General features: G+C 33.7%; 1 protein-coding gene across 3 annotated transcripts in view; it reads right to left on the bottom strand.

Annotated features, from left to right (window-relative positions):
• Positions 1–21991, bottom strand: part of RPRD1A (regulation of nuclear pre-mRNA domain containing 1A) — a 107947-nt gene that overhangs the window by 7414 nt on the left and 78542 nt on the right. Inside the window, exon 7 of one of the 3 annotated variants that reach the window (XR_007949257.1) lies at positions 21556–21755. The exons of 1 other annotated variant lie outside the window; for it this stretch is intronic. Coding sequence is in view for 1 of the 2 variants with exons in the window: in XM_051969760.1 (XP_051825720.1) it covers positions 21606–21755 (150 nt within the window). In the remaining variant the exon portion in view is untranslated. Of the gene's footprint in view, positions 1–13124; positions 21756–21991 lie in introns of those variants that run through there. One more of the 3 variants, XM_051969760.1, reaches the window with a different exon arrangement.

Here is a 21991-nt window from a genome sequence, read left to right as displayed (position 1 = left end):
GTGGTCCTGGAGCAAATGGTGAAAGAAAGCGGTGAGGTGCATAATCAGAGACAGGGCAAAGGGGTGCTACTGGAGAGCAGAGTCCTCTCACCAGTAGAAAGCGACTTTTTCTAGGACTGAGGGGAATCCTTGGGGCAAACTCTACAAATCACCAACAGAAACTGCCTGAAGGAGAGAACCCAACATGGGTATCTCAGAAGTTTTGATTTCATGAGGAATCCAGAAAATAGAGAAGGACTACATAATAATAAGGGTCAGGAGCTAGGCAATGAGGATCTAGAGTAAACAAGACAGGATGGATAATGAAGAAGCTGAGAGAAATCCTTTCTGGAAAGAGGGTGATGGGATGAAATTTAAAAACACCACCAACAATGAATAAGACTAGTTAAAGAAGAAGGGAGAATCTACTTACCTGAGAGGAGAAAAAGAAGAGAAGAATTAAATAACCAGATAAAAACAAGAAAGAAGGGATTAATAAGTAAAAACTCCAAAGTGAAAGGGGTAACAAATAGGAAAGTGGGATAGAAAGTCAGTGAGCAGTCTTTTTAAAAAAAATAGTAAGGTAAAGTAACTAAAAAGACATTGTGTTTTATAGTAGAAGAGGGGAAAATTATAACTTGAAAAATAATATTAGAGATGGATAAAACTATCTCATAACTCATAACTTTAAATGAGAATGGATTAAATAATCCAATAAAACAAAAGGAATGATAGGTTGGATAAGAAAACAAAATCCTACAGTCTGTTGCTTTATAAGAAATACATTTAAGGGGTAGCTAGGTGACATCGTGGATAGAGCACCAGCCCTGAAGTCAGGAGTTCCAATCTGGTCTCAGATACTTAACATTTCCTAGCTGTGTGACCCTGGGCAAGTCACTTAACCGCAATTGCCTCAGGAGGACAAATACATTTAAAAAATAAAGTTATATGCAAAATAAAATTGAGGGAATGGAAAAAATTTACTCTGCATCATGTGAATCTGTAAAAACAGAAGTTTAATCAAGCTTTCTGACAAAACAAAAACAAACACTAAAACAAATAAAAAAGATAAACAAGGAAACAAACTACATTATGCTGAAAGGAACCATGAATAGCAAATCAATGTCAGAAATAAACTTGTGTGTTCAAAATAGCTTAACATCCACATATAAAGGAAATGTTAATTGAGCTATAAAAAGATATCACCAATAATAATGGAACAGTTTATCCCATTTTCACTTTTGGATGAGTCTAGCAAAGATAAACAAATGAGGAAATATGGAACTGAACAAATTGTTGGAAAAACTAGAACTAAAAAACTTATGGCAGCTCCTAAATGGAATTGCAAAAGGATGTTCATATTTTGTTTTTGTTTTTTGGCAAGGCATTTGGGGTTAAGTAATTTGCTCAAAGTCACACAGCTAGTATCAAAATGTTCAGTTTTTTTTCCCCCTGAGGCAATTGGGGTTAAGTGACTTGCCCAGGGTCACACAATCAGGAAGTGTTAAGTGCCTGATGTCACATTTGAACTCAGGTCCTCCTGACTTCAGGGCTGGTGCCCTATCCACTACACCAACTAGCTGCCCCAGAACGTTCATATTTTTAAGCACCATATGGAACTTTTATAAAAACTGACCTCAGCACAGAGATATTTCAAACAAATGCAAAAAAAGCAGAAATAATAAGTAAAGTTTTTGTTAATATAATAATTAAAGTCATTGATTTAGGGACCACAAACGACAGATACAAACCAAAATGGAAAAAATGACAAAATCCTAAGTATTGAATAAGTTAAAGAACAAACAATAGAGATTATTGGAATAAAACATTAATGATGAGACAGTATAACAAAATAATAGGATGCAGCTAAAGCAATCTTCAAGGAAAAAAATCATACTCAACAAACATAATTAACAAAATAGAAAAAGAGAATTAATCAATTGAATACGTATTTTAAAAACTGGAAAACCAACAAAATAAATTAATATAAAGTAAGCACAAAAGGAGAGATTTTAAAAATTAGAGCATAATGAGATTAAAAATATGATTAATAAAATTAAAAGTTGTTCTTTTAAAAAGGTTAATAAACTTGATAAACCTTTATTTTTAACTGATTAAAAAGAAGAGAACTGAAAAATCAAACAAATTTAAAAATGGAAATGGAAAGAATAAACATAAAATAAAATCAAAAGTCAATGTTACAAACTTATTAAGAATAAGCATAGCTTGAAAGAAAAGATATGAGAGGATACTCTTCCATTCCTTTGCAGAGATGAATGGAATACAGGTGTTGCACACAATGCACTTCTTTTTTTCAGATTTATTCTGGTTTTGCTGATTTTCCCCTTTTCTTTTTCTTATTTTATTGTTTTTTTCTAAAAATAAATATAGGATGGTTTATGGGAGGAGCAGAGGGAGACACTTTGGGGAAACTGTAATGATGTGGAAATTTTTTTTTAAAACATTAATAAGAGTATTTTAAAAAGAAAGAAAGAAAGCATTAGAAGCTATGGTACTCTTCATGGAATAAAGAAAGCAAATATTGGGGTACTTATTGTTCTTTCCTAGAACTATTTTTGAGGGGAGCTCAGATGCAGAACATCCTTCAAGTTAACCCTTATTAGATTGCTGCCTCCCTTTTAAAGTTATTTGCTGAAGCAGTCACCATACCTGTTAGGATATCGTCAAAAAAGACCCATAAATGGCAGTCCAGTTCCCTTAAAAAATATTTTTTTCATTTATTAACTCAACAAATATTTGTAAAGTATCTAAAGGCATTGGACTAAGTCCTGAAAAAGATACAAAATTAAAGCCTGTCTGCTCTCAAGGAATGTATAACCTAGTTCTAAATCTTAAACACTCTCTCCCATTTGGTCAGGTATGCTTAATCACATAAAAGAAGGATATCAGACTATCTCTTTGTGGCACCCTTTTCCCAAGAGATTTAGAGTTACTTAGATGAAGCATTCTGTCAATATGGGAATTTCTTTTTTGTTACAATACACTGACAGAGACAGTGCTACATCTAAATACATAAAAAGCTAATCTGAAGACTTTTAGATCCATGTGGCTGACATGAAATACATTGGTTCCTTAAGACTTTGAATCCCATATCTCAAAAGAAGCATAAAGAAATTTTCTCAACAAGAGGCTTAATTTCTTTGGTTAAACTAGTGTTAGAACATGTTAGATTGGGAAATAACAAGCTTTCTGTAATAAGCCCTTACCCAAGTCTGATCCTGAGTTCTCACATAAACTTGAGTTAACAGTCAATTGCAAATCATGGAGGGATGGAGAAGAGATTGGAGGCAGAGTAAACAGGGGTTTTGAAATTATTTGATACTAGGAGTAGTGGGAGAATTGGGTTCTTTACATGTGTCTATAGGCTATATGATATTCAAAAAAAGGCAAAAAGGATGCCATGTGTCAAGAAGCCAAAATTTTCAGGCTTGGATTTGAGTGGTCAAAATAATCTCAAGGACCAGTAGAACAAAGATATGGGCCCCATCTAAAGGGAAGAAAGATCTCTAATCACAAAGACCAGGAGGATCACTAATGACTTTACTTTGGAGGCTTTAAGGAATCCCTCATCAATTTAAGATACAAGAAATCTTTCACAACTAATTTCCTTAGTATACTTGAGGTTTTACCAACATGTTTACTGATAAACATTTGATAAAGATCGTTGTACAATGTAAGAGTCTTAAAGAAGGAAGTCAATTTAATAAATCAACAAGTATTTATTAAGCACCTACCATGTGCTAAGAACTACATTAATCCCTGGAGATACAAGGACAAAAATGTGATTTTTTCCCAATTTACAGCATGCAAGGTAAAATCTTAAGATTGTTTTGTTCTGCATGTTTCTTGTTATTAATGATTTGGTGATTTTTATGTAATTGTGAATGCAATTCTTCTTTTGAGATAGGTTTGTTCATATCTTTTCATCACTAATCTATTTGTAAAATGTATTTATTTAAAACAAATACAAAATAGGAAAAGAAAGAAAAAACATTGTCATGTACACAGCAGAATATAAGGGAAGATTCAAAATATGTACCAATAAATCTCCATTTCAAGAAAGCATATATAATTACAGAATTCCTTATACTCAGAATTGTCCATTTTTTCTTTCCTTCTTTGTAAATTTTCTTTTGCTCTCTGCTGCGCAGTTTTTAACATATTCTTTTTTCCCCTTTTCTTCTCCCTCCCTTCACCTTCACAATGCAAGCTACAGTTAAGCAGGGAAAAGTTATCAAACTGTGCATACCCTTTGATCCAGCAGTGTTTCTACTGAGCTTATACACCAAAGAGATATTAAAGAAGGGAAAGAGACCTGTATGTGCCAAAATGTTTGTGGTAGCCCTGTTTGTAGTGGCTAGAAACTGGAAATTGAGTGGATGTCCATCAATTGGAGAATGGCTGAGTAAATTGTGGTATATGAATGTTATGGAATATTATTGTTCTGTAAGGAATGACCAGCAGGATGAATACAGAGAGGACTGGCGAGACTTTCGTCAACTGATGCTAAGTGAAATGAGCAGAACCAGAAGATCATTATATACCTCAACAATGATACTGTATGGGGATGTATTCTGATAGAAATGGACCTCTTCGATAAAGAGACCTAACTCAGTTTCAATTGATCAAGGATGGACAGAAGCAGCTACACCCAGAGAAAGAACACTGGGAAATGAATATAAACTGCTTGCATTTTTGTTTTCCTTCCCGGGTTATTTATACCTTCTGAATTCAATTCTCCCTGTGCAACAAGAAAACTCTTCGGTTCTGCACACACATATTGTATCTAGGATATACTGTAACCTATTCAACATGTAAAGGACTGCTTGCCATCTGGGGGAGGGGGTGGAAGGAGGGAGGGGAAAAATCGGAACAGAAGTGAATGCAGGGGATAATGCTGTAAAAAAAAAAAAAATTACCCTGGCATGCGTTCTATCAATAAAAAGTTATTAAAAAATAAAAATTAAAAAAATAATAAACGCACAGGGGAAAAAATCATATTCTATTCCTGCCCCCTCTTATTTCTTTATATATTTTGGAGGGTATTATATTCTTCTGGATATATTTGTACTGTCCTCTTTTTAACCCATTCCCAATGTAAGATTTCAGAACTGCAGCCCTCCTCTCCCATCTAATTCCTCCTTGTCAGCTCTTGTTCCTGAACCTCATTCATACAGCATCATTACTGTTTTAGCCTTTTCCCATAAGATTTAGCTTTTTGGAGTGTCATCATACTATACTCAGCTCTACCTCAATCTTTCTTTTGGACTAACCATTTATCAAAGACAATCTTAGACATATGGTTTACATTTCCATGTATAAAACAAAGAGTTTGTCCTTATTGAGCCCCTTTAAATTTGTCTTTGATGTTGGCTCTTACAACTCACATTTTCTATTGCATCAAGGTTTATTTGAAACAAAATCCTAAAAATCTGACAGTTCATTGAATGTTCATTTTTTTTTCTTTCAATATTATACTTAATTTTGCAGGATATATTATTTTTGGTCTCAAACCTAATTCTCTTGATTGTCAATAAGTAGCATTCCAGGACTTGCAGTATTTTTTTATTGTAGCTGCCAATAGGTCTTGTGAAATTCTAACTGCAGCCCCAGCACATTGGAATTAGGTTTTGTTGTTGTTGCTGTTGCTTTCTCTCTGATCTGGGGATTTCAAATTTTAGTAATGATTTTTCTATATGTTTTCCTTGTAGGATCTCTTTCAGGTGGTAATCAGTTTTTTTTTTTTCTATTTCTACTTTTCCCTCTTGTTCTATCACTTCAGAACAATTTTCTTATTCTTATTATTATTTTTTGCATTACTGTGTCAAAATTCTTTTTTTTTTTTTTTTTTTTTTGGTCAGAGCTTTCAGGTAATCCAGTTATTCTTCTCTCTTTTTGAACTGTTCTCCAGATCTGTCGTTTTTCTTATGAGATGTTTCACATTCTCTTCTTTTATCCAGAAGGGAGTTTTTTCCTAGATATTAGATGTTTTCTGTTCTATCAAATACTGGCTTAGTGAGTTCCATTGTTTGAATTATATATATATATATATATTTGCATATCTTTTGAGCTTCCCTTAGCGCCTGTATTTCCATTTCCAAATGTCTACTCATTACTAGTCTTTTCATCAGGAATGCCTGCAAATCCTGTTCCATTAAAGTTACATCTTTTCCCCTTGTAAGAGTATACTTAACTTTGTAGGATAGGTTGTAATCCTTTCTCTCTTGCCTTTTGGAGTGTCATTGCAAGGACTTCTTTTGTTTAAAGAAGCAACTATTAAATCTTGTGTCATCCTCATTGTCATCCTTTGATATTATAACTCCTTTCTATCTATCGAGTATTTTTTCTTTCACCTAGAAGCTCTTGACTTTGGATATGCTATTCAAAAGAGTTTTCATGTTAGTATTTCTGTAAATGACTACTGGATTTTTACATTTCTCTCCCACTTTGCCCTCTGGTTCGAGGAGTTCTAGGCAATTTTCATTTGTAATTGCCAGAAATACAGTGTCCAGACCTTTTTTTTCTGATAATTTTTGGAGAGCCCCAAAATACTTAGATTCTCTTCTTGACTTGTTTTTTAGGATAGTTTTAAAAATGCATTTCTTATATTTTCTTATTTGTTGGGAGGGGGGTTGCTTTATTGAATCATTAAATAATAATTTATTTATATCTGTCTGGTCCATTCCAATATTCAGAGTGGTAGAAACTAGGCCTGCCAAGCATTTAATATAGTGAGCCAGACCATGCCTTTTCTTTAAAGGATTCAGAAGGGTTCTGTCTAGGGGCTTCCTCTTGTCATAGGACTTCTGGAACTCTCCCTGTTGTAGGGGCCATCTGGACTCTTCCCTAATTAGTGTTGGACTCCCACCATAAGGTGGGCTACAGGGGGTCTTGGCCTGGATTTGGTAAAGGGTCCTTCTCCTACAGCCTAGCTGAGGCCATTAATGCCCAAACAAAACCTTCATTAAATGACCAAAGGCTTCGGTAGGGGTCTGTTAAGGCCCAGAGTCAGTACTAGGCTGGTTTCAGGCTCTGTTTACATTTTGTATCAAATGAAAGGATATTTCTAAAGACCTTAGTCCTGCCCCTGGAACAAAGTAAGTGCTGTACAAATGTATTTTCCCTTTCTTCCCTCCCCTTTCCAGGAATGCTGTGCTGGACTGGCCAGAATGCCTCAAGGTTTTTCTTTCACATAGGGAACTGTGGTTAACTGTCCCTCAGCCACAGGTGCCACTGCCTTGCACAACTCCCTGCATTAGACTCTCAATCTGCCAAGCAAATTTTCTATTCCAGCAAGTCCACAGAAGGATCTGCACAGATTCTAATGGTCCCTCTGTCGAATTTTGTATTAGGTGGGGGAGTACAGAAATCTATAGCTCAATAATGTGATGTATCCCTAAGCCCTAAGAGAGTGTTTTCAGGGATATGGGATCCTCAGTGCTTTAATATATCAACATCTACCCACAATCCACTTCCACCTTCAAAAATGTTATTTTTTTTTAATTTTTGTATCACCCTTACTTCTTAGTATATCTCTCTTCTCTGCTTCCACTCAGAGAGCCATTGCTCATAACAAGGAAGGAAAAAGGGGGGATGGGGGGAAGCATTTCAGCAAAACTGACCAACATACTCAAGTTTTGACAGTATATACAAATATACATCTCCACTTCTGAAGAGTGGGAGGGATCCCCTTCATTTTAAAACACTGCCATCAAAATTATTTTCTGTGAAAAATAAATTATGTAACAAGACATGCAATAATGAACCCCTGTCCATTATGGTGGACTAACCTCATAGTCTGAAAGATCCAAATTCAATTTATGCCTCTGCCGTAGATTCCACTGGGCATCTTTGGCCAAGTTATTAAAATTCTCATTGCCCCCAGGCAAATCTGAGTCTATACATTTTTGAGATGGTGCAGGGCTGAATTAGTGAGAATTTCACCACCAATAGTCTCTATACAAATGAAACAACAGATCTAGTTTTGTTTTGTTTTGTTTTAATCCCACAACTATTCACAATGTTGTATGTTGATTCATTTAAAGGCTAAGATTAATTGAAGTTCCTATTAGGTTCATGGTTTGGGCTAATTTATTTCCAATATACATGAACATTTAGATACTTTCTATGTGTCAGTGTTAGTGGCAATTTGTTTGCTTATTTAAGTCCAAATAGCAGGAAAGGCTGAAGAAGAAAATATTAAATAGGTGCTTTTAAGAAATGATAGACTCTGAAGGACTCTTTTTTTTTTTTTTTTGCTTTGTTCTTTTTCTGCAAAACTTTTATTGATGAAATCCAAACTATAAAAATAATTGATTACAATTTTTTGAGATCTAGTCAGAAGAACAGATTTTAAAAACAAACATTTCATTAATTGAGATTCAGTGTTAGTGTTTCCTATCATCAGAATCAATTGGAAATTGTCATTTCTTAATGCAGATCCATAACAAGATTTTACATATCTTATCTTTAAAAATGCCTTTTTACAGATAGATACTACCAAATACTAGTATTAGTTCATGAGCATGTGCTTTATTTTTATTTTATTTTTTTAGCAAAGCAAAAATATTTAATTGTGTTTGTTTGTACCTAACAGTATTCCCCCCACCAATTACATGTAGTTTTCAATATTCATTTTTGTAAGATTTTGAGTTCCAAATTTTTCTCCCTTCTTTTCTTCCCCCAGCAAGCAATCTAAAGTAGTTTATACATGTATAATCACATTAAACATATTCCCACATTAATCATGCCGTGAAAGAATTAGAAAAGGGAAAACAACAACAACAAAAAACCAAAGTGAAAATAATATGCTTTGATCTGCATTCAGTCTCCATAGTTTTTTCTCTGAATTTGAATAAAACTTTTCATCAGGAGCAGGCTGATTTCAGAAAACCCTGGAAAGAGTGAAATAAGAACCAGGAGAACATTGTACACAATAATCGGAAGATTATGTGATGACCAACTATGATAGACTTAGCCCTTCCAAGGGCTAAATACAATACGGTGATCCAAGACAATTCCAATAGACTTGGAATGGAAAATGCCATCTACATCTAGATAGGAAACTATTATTCTAAAGGTGGATCAAACCATACTATTTTCACCTTTTTTGTTTGTTTGCTTTTTCTCCCTGTTTTTTTTTTCCTTTTGGTTTGATTTTCCTTGCACAACATGACAAAAATGGAAATGTGTTTTGAAATTATGTAGATACATAACCTGTATTTGATTCCTTGTTATCTTGAGGAGGGGGAGGTAAAAAAGAGAAGGGAAAAAATTTGGAACACAGAATCTTACAAAAATGAACGTTGAAAACTATCTTTACGTGTATTTAAGAAAAAATCTTTTTCATTATGAGTTTTTTGTAATTGTCTTGGATCATTGTATTGCTGAGAATAGCTGTCTATTGCATAATGTATACAATTGTGTACAATGTTCTGGTTCTGTTCACTTGACTCAGCATCAGTTCAAGTAAGCATCAAGTCAAGTAAGAACCCTGCCTGCTCATCATTTCTTATAGAACAATAGTTTTTCATTACTCTTCTTATAGAATAGTTTTTCATTACATTCACATACCATAACTTGTTCAATCATTCCCTTAGCAGATAGGCATACCTTAATTATCTATTCTTTGCCATCACAAAAAGAACAGCTATAAAAATTTTTGCATATGTAGGTCATTTTTCCTATTTTAACTCTTTGGGATATAGACCTTCTAGTGGTATTGCTGGATCAAAGGTATGCAGTTTGATAGCCCTTTGGGCATAGTTCCAAATTGTTCTCCAGAATGTTTGGATCAATTCACAACTCCACCAGCAATGACTGCATTAGGGTTATAATTTTTCCACTTCTTCAACATTTATCATTTTCCTTTTCTGTCGTATCAGCTAGTCTGATAAGCATAAGGCAATATCTCATAGCTGTTTTAATTTGTATTTCTCTAATCAATGGTGATTTAAAACATTTTATATGATTATAGTTTTAATTTCATCTGAGAATTGCCTATTCATATCTTTTGAACATGCAATGGGAGAATGACATATTTATAAATTTGACTCAGTTCTCTATATATTTGAAAAATGAGGCCTTAATCAGAAAAACTGGCTATAAAAATCGTTTCCCAGCTTTCTCTTTCCCTTCTAATCTGGTTGCATTGGTTTTGTTTGGGCAAATTAAATTTAATTTAATGTAATCAAAATTATTCATTTTTCATTTCATAATGCTCTCCATTTCTTGGTCATAAATTCTTCACATTTCCATAGGGTCTGAAAGGTAAACTATTCCTTGCTCTCCCAATTTGATTATGGTATCCTTTTTGTCTAAATCCTGTACCAATTTCAACTTTATCTTGGTATAGGATGTAAAGAGTTGATACATGCCTAGTTTCTGCCATACTATTTTCCAGTTTTCCCAGCAATTTTTGTCAAATAGTGAATTTTATTCCAGAAGCTAGGGTCTTTGGGTTTATCAAAAAGTAGGTAACTGTAGTCATTTACTATTGTGTATTGTGTTCTACTAAGTCACCACTTTGTTTTTTAGCTAGTACCAACTAGTTTTTATGATTGCCATTTTATAATATAATTTTAGATCTGTTATGGCTAAGCCACTATCTTTTGCATATTTTTTCAATAATTCCTTTGATATTCTTGATCTTTTGTTCTCCCAAAAGAATTTTGTTATTCTTTCTAGTTCTATGAAATGATTTTTTTGTAGTTTGATTGGGATAGCACTGAATAAATTAGTTTACATAAACTTGTAATTTTTATTATAGTAACTCAACCCACCCATGAGCAACTAATATTTTTCCAATTATTTAGAACTGACTTTGTGTTCATATAGTTCCTGGGTTTGTCTTGGCAGACTCCCAAATTGTTTATATTGTCTACAATTATTTAAAATGGAATTTTTCTTCCTATTCTTGTTCTTGGGTTTTGTGGGTAATATATAGAAATGCTGGTGATTTATGTGGGTTTATTCATATCCAGCAACTTTGCTAAAGTTATTTCAAGTAGTTTTAAGTTGATCTTCTAGGATTCTCTAGATATACTATCATGTTATCTGGAAAAAGAGGTACTTTTTCTCCCTCATTGTCTATTTTAATTCCTTCTATTTTTTTTTCTTCTCTTATTGTTAGCCTAACATTTCTAGTATAATATTGAGTAACAGTGATGATAAGGGGCATTCTTGCTCCACTTCTGATCTCATTGGGAAAGCTAGAAAATGGTTTTAGATAGATACTTATTTTACAAAACTCTCCTTTTATTCCTATAGTTTATGTTTTTAATAGGGAATGGGTATTATTATTGTCAAAATATTCTGTTGAGATATTTATAAGATTTCTGTTAGTTTTTTTAATGAGATGGTCAATTATGCTGACAATTTTCCTAATACTGAACCATCCCTGCATTCCTGGCATAAATTCCACCTGGTCATAATGCTTTATCTTCATGATTGATCTCTTTGCTAATATTTTGTTTAAAATTTTTTTGCTTAAGTTATTACAGTAATTGATCTATATTTTTCTTTCCGTTTTGGATCTTCCTGATGAGTATCAGCTCCATATTTGGATCATAAAAGAAATTTTTCAGGAGTCCTTTACCTATTTTTCCAAAAAGTTTATATAGTATTGGGATGGGTTTGAGATTTGTTGTTGTTTTGTTTTTCTGATGTTTGGTAGAATTCAAATTCATTTACCTGAAAGATTTTTTTTTCCTTAAGAGTTTATTGATGGCTTCTTAATTTTTTTGGAAAATGGGTTAAATATTTCATTTTCTTTTCTGTTTATCTGGGCAATTTATATTTTTGTAAATATTCATTTCACTTTAGATGGTCAAATTTAATGGCATGTAGTTGGCAAAATAATTCCTGATAACTGTTCTAGATTCCTCTTCATTGGTGGTAGATTCACCCTTTTCAGTTTTGATACTGGTAATTTTGATTTTCCTCTCTTTTTTTATAACAAATTAACCAAAGATTTAGCTTTTATTTTTCATAAAACCAGTTACTCTTCTTTGATTTTCAGTATTTCTAACTTGGTATTGAATTGGGGATTCTTTGTTCTTTTTCTAGATTTTTTAGTTGCATACCCAATTCACTCATTTTCTATTTTATTCATGTATTTAAAAAATATATACTTCCCTCCTAAGAAGTGCTTTGGCTGCATTCTGTAACTTCCGATATGTCTCATTTTTGTCATTTTCTTTAATGAAATTATTGTTTCTATTATCTCTCTGCTTCAGATGTGTTTCTGAACATATTGTGGGATTCTGGTTCTTAATCCAATCTACTAATAATCACTTCTGTTTTATGGGAGAGTTCATCCCATTCGCATTCAGTTATGATTCCCGTGTATTTCCTTCTATCCTAGTTCCCTCCTCTTATGCTTTTCACTCCTTTCACTCTGTTCCTCCTCATCAATATTTTACTTCTGACCACCAGTCTTTCTCAATCTGCCCTCTCTTAACAATCCACCCTTCTTTTTTTTTCTCCTTTCCCCTACAGGATAAGATAAATTCCTGTATCCAACTGAACGTATATGTAATTTTCTCTTTAAACCAAATCTGATGACAGTAAAACCCAAAGAATGCCCACCTACTCCTGAAGGACATTGGTCAGCTAGTTGCATTTTAAGGACAAAGTCACCCAATGGAGTGATTCATTATTTCACTTGCCTATTATGGGATTCATCAAACATCTTTCTGAGAGGAATGCAAAATAGACTGGGATCACAGAATATTAAAGTTAACAAATGATCATTTAATATGACATTCTAATTGAAATCCAAACTCCTAACCCTCACAGCCAATATTCAGATTCCATTTAAAAATCTCTATGGGTGATGTTCAGGAATTTATTATCTCAGAAGGCAGTTCATTCTATTTACTTAATTGCAACTTCTTTCCCTGTAATTTTTGCCCACTAAAGGGAACCCTTGGGAGGATTTGGTCCACTATGTTTCAGGACTATAATGAATGAGATCTAACTCGTTTTAATCAGACAATGCAATGTTACTAAGTGATGTTGGCATGCGCTGACAACTGTAACTGCAAATCTGCTCAGAGAGTAACATTTTGCTTTGGATTTTTTTTCCTCAGTAAGAATTTTGAAGACAATTCTTGAAACATCACTTCTCTTTTGTGTGTGTGTATTTTATTCTTTTCAATATGAAAAACCATTATACAGAAGTGTTCTTAAAGGACATGAAATACACAAGAATCACAAATCCAGGGAATAGCATATGATGAAACAATAGTCTGTACATTTTTAATAGTGTCTCCTTTTTTAACAACTTGAAACAAATAAGATTTGTTACAAAGAAGTTACAAAGTGCTCCATTATTTCTGTACAGAGTGCAACCTAAAAACCATGCGGTAAGGAGGGAATTATTGTAATAAAAGTCAAAATTATACTAAAATCCAAAAACCATCACAATGAGGATGAAGAGTCATTGTTAAAAGATGCTCATAATTTGATAACTCATCTCAAAATAAAGTTACAATTTTTTTCTATTAAAAATTGGAGAAAAGTTTCTCTTGGTTAAAAACAAATTAAAACCGATAAAAACACTTCTACTAATAACCATATAATTTCTATAGCAATAGAAAACAAGCTCTTAGAAACCACTTCATCTTCTTTGATCCCATTAATATTTTTAGATTATAATAAATCACTACAAGGGCGTTGTCTGTCATTTGTTTTTGTTTTATGTTCTCTAAAATAGGAGTGCCATCAGGTAAAGCCAGAAACATAAAACATATAAACCTGATACTTCTTCTTTTAAAAACTGTCTTATTCAATAATAATTTAAATCACTTGAAATACTCCTGATTCCAGTGATGAGGGTACACCCCCTCCAACAGGGCAGACTGCACCGTTTTCATGCCTTAGTACATGACTTCATGAATTTTTTTTTAACCAAAATTCAACACCTGACAGACATTTAGACAGTGACAATTAAGTTCTTGTTAGCTCAATCTTAATTATCCAAAGTCACCAACTTAATCCTTCATTTACTGATGAGCCCTTCTGCACATAGCTAGCTTGGCCTTTGAATGGCAGTCTATCACCAGGGAAGTACTGAGAGCCTTTCTATTTTGGTGGAAGCTGCTAGAACTTCTGAACCATTGACTTAGCCTTCAACAGCCCAGGACCAGTTCCACCACGATGAGGCACTGGAGGAAGACTATACAATATAATGTTAAACCTAATATAAATTACATGCCAGCTTTTAAAAATTGTGTGTGGTGAAAATACTTTTAATCTTCTCATTTACAAATCAAGTCAAGTTTATTTTCCAATGTTATTTTTAAATAGTTTGCCCTGGAATAACTATTGGCCTTCTGGGGAAGAGGAAGAAATTTTTTTTTTTGCTAAAAACTCCACTATTTATAAATCCAAGTACCATAACAAAATTCTGTGGTACAGTTTTATAATTGTTAGGGAACTATTACATATGAGGACAGTTTTTAATTCTAATGCATAATAATTTTTCAAAGACTTTTGAGCTACCCTGCACTTATATTAAACAGAGAAGAAAAGAGCAACAGCTAGATTCCCGCTGCAAGAGAGTAAAGTTCCTCTCTCATTTAAAAGATGGAAATCTAGTCTCCCTTAAATGGAAAAAGACACAAGATCTTTTTGTACAAATGCCACAAGGATGTTGGCACAAAGCCCTCAGTGACCTTAAATGAGTCCCAGAAAGCATATCAGTCTAAGACAATAGTTTGGCCAAAATTACTGCTCACACGGCCAGAGCATATCTTGATCACAAACAAAGCAACTGAGAGGAAATAAACAGACTTTTTGAATACTGAGCTGGCACATATAACTATAATGTGGTGGAGAGCAGTATGATTGCATTTTAAAATATTAACAGTTAGCAAAACAAGAAAATAACACCTGTTTAAATGTACTTTAAAAACCCTTTTTAAAAAAAACCTTTCATCTCCAAATTTATACTTCTCTAAATGATATGCAAGTGTCAGTTCAATACATATGACTAAATGAAATAGCATCATAGGAAAAATGACAATAAGCATGATCAAAAACATTTGCAGGGATGGCCTTTGATAATGAAGGATTAAATCTGTGATTTTCAATAATGAAAATTTAGTTAACAAGCACTTGATTGTCATTAAAAACTTTCATTTTCTATATTTTGACCAATAGATCACATTCAGAAATATGTATAGTTCTAAAACTCATTTTTAATTCCTAGGATTGGACCCTCATTAGCAAGTCCATCCCTGCTTCACCCCACATTCCTACTCCCCACTGCACCATTACACCCTACTCAGCAGTCAATCTATAAGAGAAATTCCAAAACATAGAAAAATATAGAATTTGAGGGCAGGAATTGGGGACAAAGCCACTTTGGGATTTAGCTATTTATTGTGGCTAAAACTTTTTCAAGTGTAACTGATAATGAGTACAAGGAGACTATTACAAATGTGAGGAATAGAAAATGGGATGAGGGAAGGAGACAACAAACCCAGGTTGTAGGTCCTTGATCAGTTAGTAATTCTGTGTCCCTGAGCCAGCCCCTTCCCTACTACCAAGGGTGGTGTTATTATGACTATTACAAAGCGAAATCTAATCACATTCCTATCCTAGGAAAAGGGAGAGTAGAGGACTGCAAAAATGAAGAGAGTCAAAGATGGGTTAGGTACAATACAAGATCTCTTCTGGGTGTCCTGGAGAGAAGAGATTTGGTCCAAGGACAGATATGAAACTTCTTACTTAAGAAGTATTAAATTTGTATTTCCTCTGTGTCAATATAGATCTCCCTTACATAAAGAGATTTCTTTGAGGTACGTAGTTGTATGTCTAGAAAAAATATACAAGTTAAGATATATGAACCACTATAGCAGATATTGAGCTTTTTTAAAAACTGAGGACATTTTTAGGTCACTACTTTGCTATGTGGATACAACAGTCTTTTGAATGAAAAATTATTGTCCACTTACCAGATAGTAAAAAGATGTTGCCGTTTTGGCATACTATGTACTATACGGTAACATTTAAGTGTCTGCAATGTTTAATTTTAGTACAATTTTGTTTTCCCAAAGCATATGGTGATTTGAGGCATGGGCACAGAAATACATAAGCACATACATATAAAGAGAAACTTATTGAGAGTAAGGGTACTTCTACTTCTTGCTGATGACAGTAAAGTACTATGAATCATTTTGCAGAGAAAATATGAAGTGGGGTTTGAGACTGCTGGATTAGGATCAAATGAATAGATATAAAACAAGTTTGTAAAATTTCCATCAAATGGACATAAATCCAAAACTCTGCATTTAAGGGTTCATCACATTGATCTCTTAACAACCCACAGAGTAGCTTTGAATCCGATAGATGAAAGATGTCTCCAATCCAGGGTAGGAGAAACCAGGTTCCAAGCTAAATAGTCAACACTTTTTTTTGTTGACCTACTATGTTTCTAACACTGTGTTAGATGCTATACAAGGAAAAGGAAGTATAAGACACTGTTCCTTCCACAAAGAAATTTCCCAGAAGAAAAGATGGAGAATGAATGTCTAACTAAAACGTCATCATTTGTGGATTTACCATTAGTATAAGAAAACAACATAGGATAAGAGAAGGCAGGGTTGGGATGGGCACAGACATTGCATTTTACTATTGCCTAAGAGACTGAAAGCTACTTAAACAATTAGCAGTGACCATCATTATTATGCATAAACCCAGAATAATTAAGATGGGTTAAAAAGCCACTCATGTGCTTAACTATATCTGTTGTCTTTTTCAGAGTCACTCAAGAATGATTCTTTAGAAAACCTTGAGTACCAACTGCTCTCCAGCACCACTAACCCTACACAAAAACACAAACACAAACCCCACATCCCAACTTTTAAGACTATTCCTCAAGTCACCAGCACATTTATTTTTTTAAAAAGCTGTAACTTTATTAACAACATTGTATATTGCATTGAAATGAAGTTATGACAGACAGTCATAGGCAGACAGAAAGTAAAGGCAGAAAATTCATGTTCAGATGTTATTGCTTTAGAATAGGCAAAACATCCTTTTTTTTCCCAAACACCACATAGTTTGTTATTGGCTTAAAACAGTGTATGTTAAACATTTCATTTTATGTAAATGTATTTTAAACCAATAATTAATTTATGTCTGTCCACTATAGCAATAGACTTCCATTTTAACAAGGTTTGGATCTAATGTAGCAATTCTGACATATGAAGCAGTTAAAATGAGCCTCTATAATAGGATTTACCAAAGCATTAGAGAGCTTCATCTGTAGGCTCTGTATAATCACTTATCAAAAGAGGTCCCTTTATTGTACGTTCTTTCATCCTAATGTAATTTTTGACTTAAAATAATAATCCTTTTTGGATTTTCCAAAGAATTAGCCAATCAGAGCTTACAATTTTTTTCCCATGCAAAGGCTTCTAAAGGAAACTTGACCACAAAAGTGAAGGCTAGCATCTCTGTAAAAAGAGGAGTCCAAGTGATAAAGTCAAAGCTTGCTGTTGGGTTCTAATTAATTTCTTAAAAAAACTGCCTTCTTCTCCAAGACCCCTCTTCCAGATATGAGATTATATTGAGGAGAGGAGACATCAGGGGAACCCTTGAGGAGGAAGTATAAAATGATTCCTCAGTAGAAGTACCAGCTTAAAGAGTTTTGCCTAAATTGTAAGGTATTATAGCAGAACCATTCTCTTATTCTCTTCCAGTCCCAGGTGGTATTTTTACTTTTCCCCCTCCCCCAGCAGATAGGGGCAACTAGATATCTACTAGAATGACCCTCTCACTCGCTACAATTTCTTTCCCCAAAACATTGAAGGATATCAACTCAAATCATAAAACTTGATGTTCTACAATTTTTTTTGAATAATTGTTTTTTGAAAGACTAGGCAAAATTAAGAGATGGCTATATAGTAGGGTAGAAAGAAACAATCAGAACCTGGAATCAATTGTCTATTCACTAAAAATTCTATTTAGGCAAATATCAAGAAAACTACTAATTATTAGTGGTTTGAAATTAAGTATCATCTGTAACAGATATTACCCCCAAATAATCTCTATTTCTTGGGCAAATGGAGTCATCAAAAGACTGCCCATGTGACACTCCACAGTTCTTCAGAAAAAGGCACTGTTGTGCCCTGTTCTATATACTTTGTCCTGAGCAGTGGAGGACAGGGATTTCAAGACTGGAATCTCAGTCTGAGATATATGATTAGAATGATTATACAATGAGGACTGAGAAAGACAGGGAAAGGCAAGAAGAATGGGAGATGTCCTTAATTCCTTAGCACTATGGCTAACCAAAAGTTCCTGTTCTTCCTAAAAAAATATCAGGTCACTATTGTTAAAATATTAAACAGAAGACATCAACATTAAAAGTCATACCTAAGCCAAAAGGACATTTTGAACAAATGAAAACATTTTTTCTGAACCCTCAATAAATTCAGACCAAAGAATGGAATATTTTTATACACAATTTTAAAAGGAAAAAATTTCTTCTGAACAAAATCACTGTTTTTTAGTAAATTCAAAAAAGTCGAAAATAGGGTCAGATACAAACTTTGCTGTTTACACAAGATGAAGGACTGGGAAAGCACATCAAACTCTTATTCTTTGCAAGATTCATCTAAGAAATTTCTTTAAGAAAGATTAAGTTGCCTAGAATACTTTTCAATCCTCTTTATTAGCCAAATCTTGGTGAAAATATTTGGTTTTTACACTTCCCATTATGTTCTTTCATCCTAAAGATATTTCTGGACTGGAAAAATCTAAAAAAAGATGGTATATCATTTTAAAAGAATTAGACTATTACAATCTCTGATTTTTTTCTTCTCCACAGACGCTGACTCAATTCCAAAAATGAGTAATTACTGCTATTTTGTCCTTTTTTAAAGAAGAATCTTCTCCTGCCAGTTATCTAGTTGGTTTCTACAGTACTACAGGTATAACTATACTGGAGTTAAATACAGGTTTCCAGGCAGGCTTTTGTGGGCTAGCCTGAGAACCTAAACTTTTATAAGATCATTTCGATGGGAAAATGTGTACCAAGTCAACTTAATTCAGGCAATCATCATCTTTTACTTTGACTACTGCAATATTCCCACCAACTGAACTGGATTTCAGATTTCTCCTTTTAGCCATCCTTCACACAGCTGCCAAAATGGTCTTCCTAAATTCACATGTGACCACACCACTCTTCTGCTCAAAAGACTTCAAAAGCTATTATCTCTAAATAAAATGCAAAATACCACATGGTAGCATCCAACCTACCTTACTAGGTTTTTTTCACAGCCCTCTTCATACATTTTGTGTTCCAGTCAAGCTGGCCTATTAGCTATTCCTTTCATTTGATATTCTATTTCCCATTTTGATGATTTTACAAAGGCAATCCTTAAAATTTGGAATATACCTACTCCTTCCTGGTATTTGCTGCCCTTGCTTTCATCAAGGCCCAACACATGAGCCATGCCCTGTGAGAAGTGCTTCCTTATGTTCCCACTTGATCTAATTTCTCCTCTTCTTTCTTTGAATGCTTTATTAAATGTTCGTATGTTGTATCCCCCGCAGTAGAATATAAATTCCTGGAAGGCAGCAACTATTCTCTCTTTTGTTTTCATAGCTCCAGTGCCTTATACACAGCTGGCATTATAAATGCTAAGGTTGGACAGGAAAAGCTACAAACAACTTTCAGACTTTTGGAACAAGGGCACTTGTAATTGAGAAGCTTCCCATATTTACGTGTTAAGGAGAGCTCAGATTAAACCAGTACAATTTCTAGTCACACATTTACTGCCATGAAAGATGAAATTATTCTAAATTCCTTCTAGGTTTTACAAGAATGCACTTTATGAAGTTTCCTCACATTACAATTATTTTTCTATAGTTGAATCTTAGAAAATAAATATCCCCCTTCTATTATACATGCACACTACCTATGGAATATGACTAACACTAAAAAATAAATATTTACACTGACGACACTGAGACTATGGAGACTTTTTGGTTTCTAAGATGTAAAAAGAGATGATAATTTATTGTCTATACTAGGTCATATATACTTACAACAGAAATGAAAATGTCTAATCTGTAAAGCAATGCACAAAATGAAAAATTTCCATCATTTATTGACAATGTCATGAACAATTATACTAAAATGGCTATTACCTGGTACAAACCCATTGCTAAAAATGCACTTTAAAAAGAAAGCATGGGATCCAATAGCTCTAACACACAGTGTTACAAATAAAAGAAAAAACATATTTGTTTTGGTAACTCTGGTTATATGCAAAATATACCAGATCTGTAGCACTGCTTTTTATTCAAAAACTTTGAGGGGACATTAAAAGTGTTCCAAGTGACTACGCAGAACACTAAAACTCATCTACAATGTTCTATCTGTAGTGCTGTCTGGATATTGGAGCTAAAAATAAATGGAAGTTGAGAAAATAGTTGGGAAAAGTCACAAAATGTGTTTTTATAATCCAATTGATTTTGTAGATTCTTCACATTAATGAGATCAACTATACTTAAGATAAAGCACAGATTTATCTCCATGGATAGGAGATAAAGATTTATATCTTATGAAATTAGCTCCAGAATCAAGAATAATTTGAGGGATCAACTCTTTGAATTGACAAATTCCTAGAAAGCATTTCCAAGGTTGTTTATTCAAGTAATTATAAGTAGTGGCACACTCAATGCATATACCCAATTAAGCATGCTATGCTTTTTCTACATTGAGAGTTGGTGAATTAAGACAAACAAAGTAATGCTTTTAATAGGCAATAAGCAAATTAGACTCTTCTACTGTCCCCACTGACTATAAATGAAACACCAATGTGCTTAGGGACACAGTGAGTAAGGTGAAAACTGAAGTCTATCCTGGGATACTTTAACTTGTTTCCATATTCTTGTAATATTAAACAAGTTTCCAGTAAATTCAGAAAAAAACTACTCTTTTGTCAACTTAATATTACCCTAAGAATGTGAATGTCCTCAGTTTGACTCACAAAATGATTTCCATTTTCATGTGTGTTGAGTCAAAAGTACTGAGAGGCACAGACAAGGTGACACTGGAGTTGATAGACCAGGGTAAAGCTTAGCCTTAATCTGTCAACTTTATGTCCTCTTTATCATCAAATCCCTATAATATATGAGTATAATGTCCCAACCTCCTGATTAGTTCTTTTTCTGAAGAAATTACATATCATACAGTGATTAGATATTGAAGTTACATTCACATATTAATGCAGAAACATAAAGAGGAACCTTCAAAATTACATAAAGAAAAATAGAAAGGTTTTAGTTTCTCACAGGGCCCTGGATCAAAAAATATATAAAAGGATCTTTTTAAAATAATCACTTCTTTGTGAACATATTAACACATGGATGTCAATTTTTAAATTGTCATGTTAACTTGCCAATAAAATAGGAAAAAAACCCAACATTTTAAATATTTTTATATATTTTTTTTTGTATTTTGTTGGGGATATCTGTGTTGTGTCACTTTCTCAACAATGTACAAAAATAATACTACAAGACTATCCACTTAACCTATCTCCAGCTCTTGCAAAGTCCTGAGGCCCTGGAAAAAGCTGTTGTCATCAATCCTCACTGTAGATGTCTCCAGCAAATGGCAGGTGCACATGGCTGCCTGTGACATTGGGCAACCGAGACAAATCTGGCAGATTCTGGATTCGAGACCTGAGTTCTTTTCGAACCTGGGATACTCTGGCTAACTTGCGCTTGTATTCCTGAAATGAAATAACTTTGCATTAGCACTTGGAGATTATACCAAGATTAGCTACTTAGCTAACAGTTAGTTGATCACCTCATGAAGCTTATAAAATGAATGAACAATGAGAATGCAATTTAGTCTTTAGGATGGCTAGTCAGGACTGTAAGAAAAAGAGTTTTAGAAATATGACCAACCAGGTAAATTTTGATGCAATTATATCAATACCAATATTCCTATCCTGAGGAGAGTGAG

Source organism: Antechinus flavipes, chromosome 1 (genome assembly GCF_016432865.1).
Source record: "Antechinus flavipes isolate AdamAnt ecotype Samford, QLD, Australia chromosome 1, AdamAnt_v2, whole genome shotgun sequence".
NCBI lineage: Eukaryota > Metazoa > Chordata > Mammalia > Dasyuromorphia > Dasyuridae > Antechinus > Antechinus flavipes.
The sequence above is the reverse complement of the archived record's forward strand: the minus strand, read 5'-3'. Positions and strand labels throughout refer to the sequence as shown.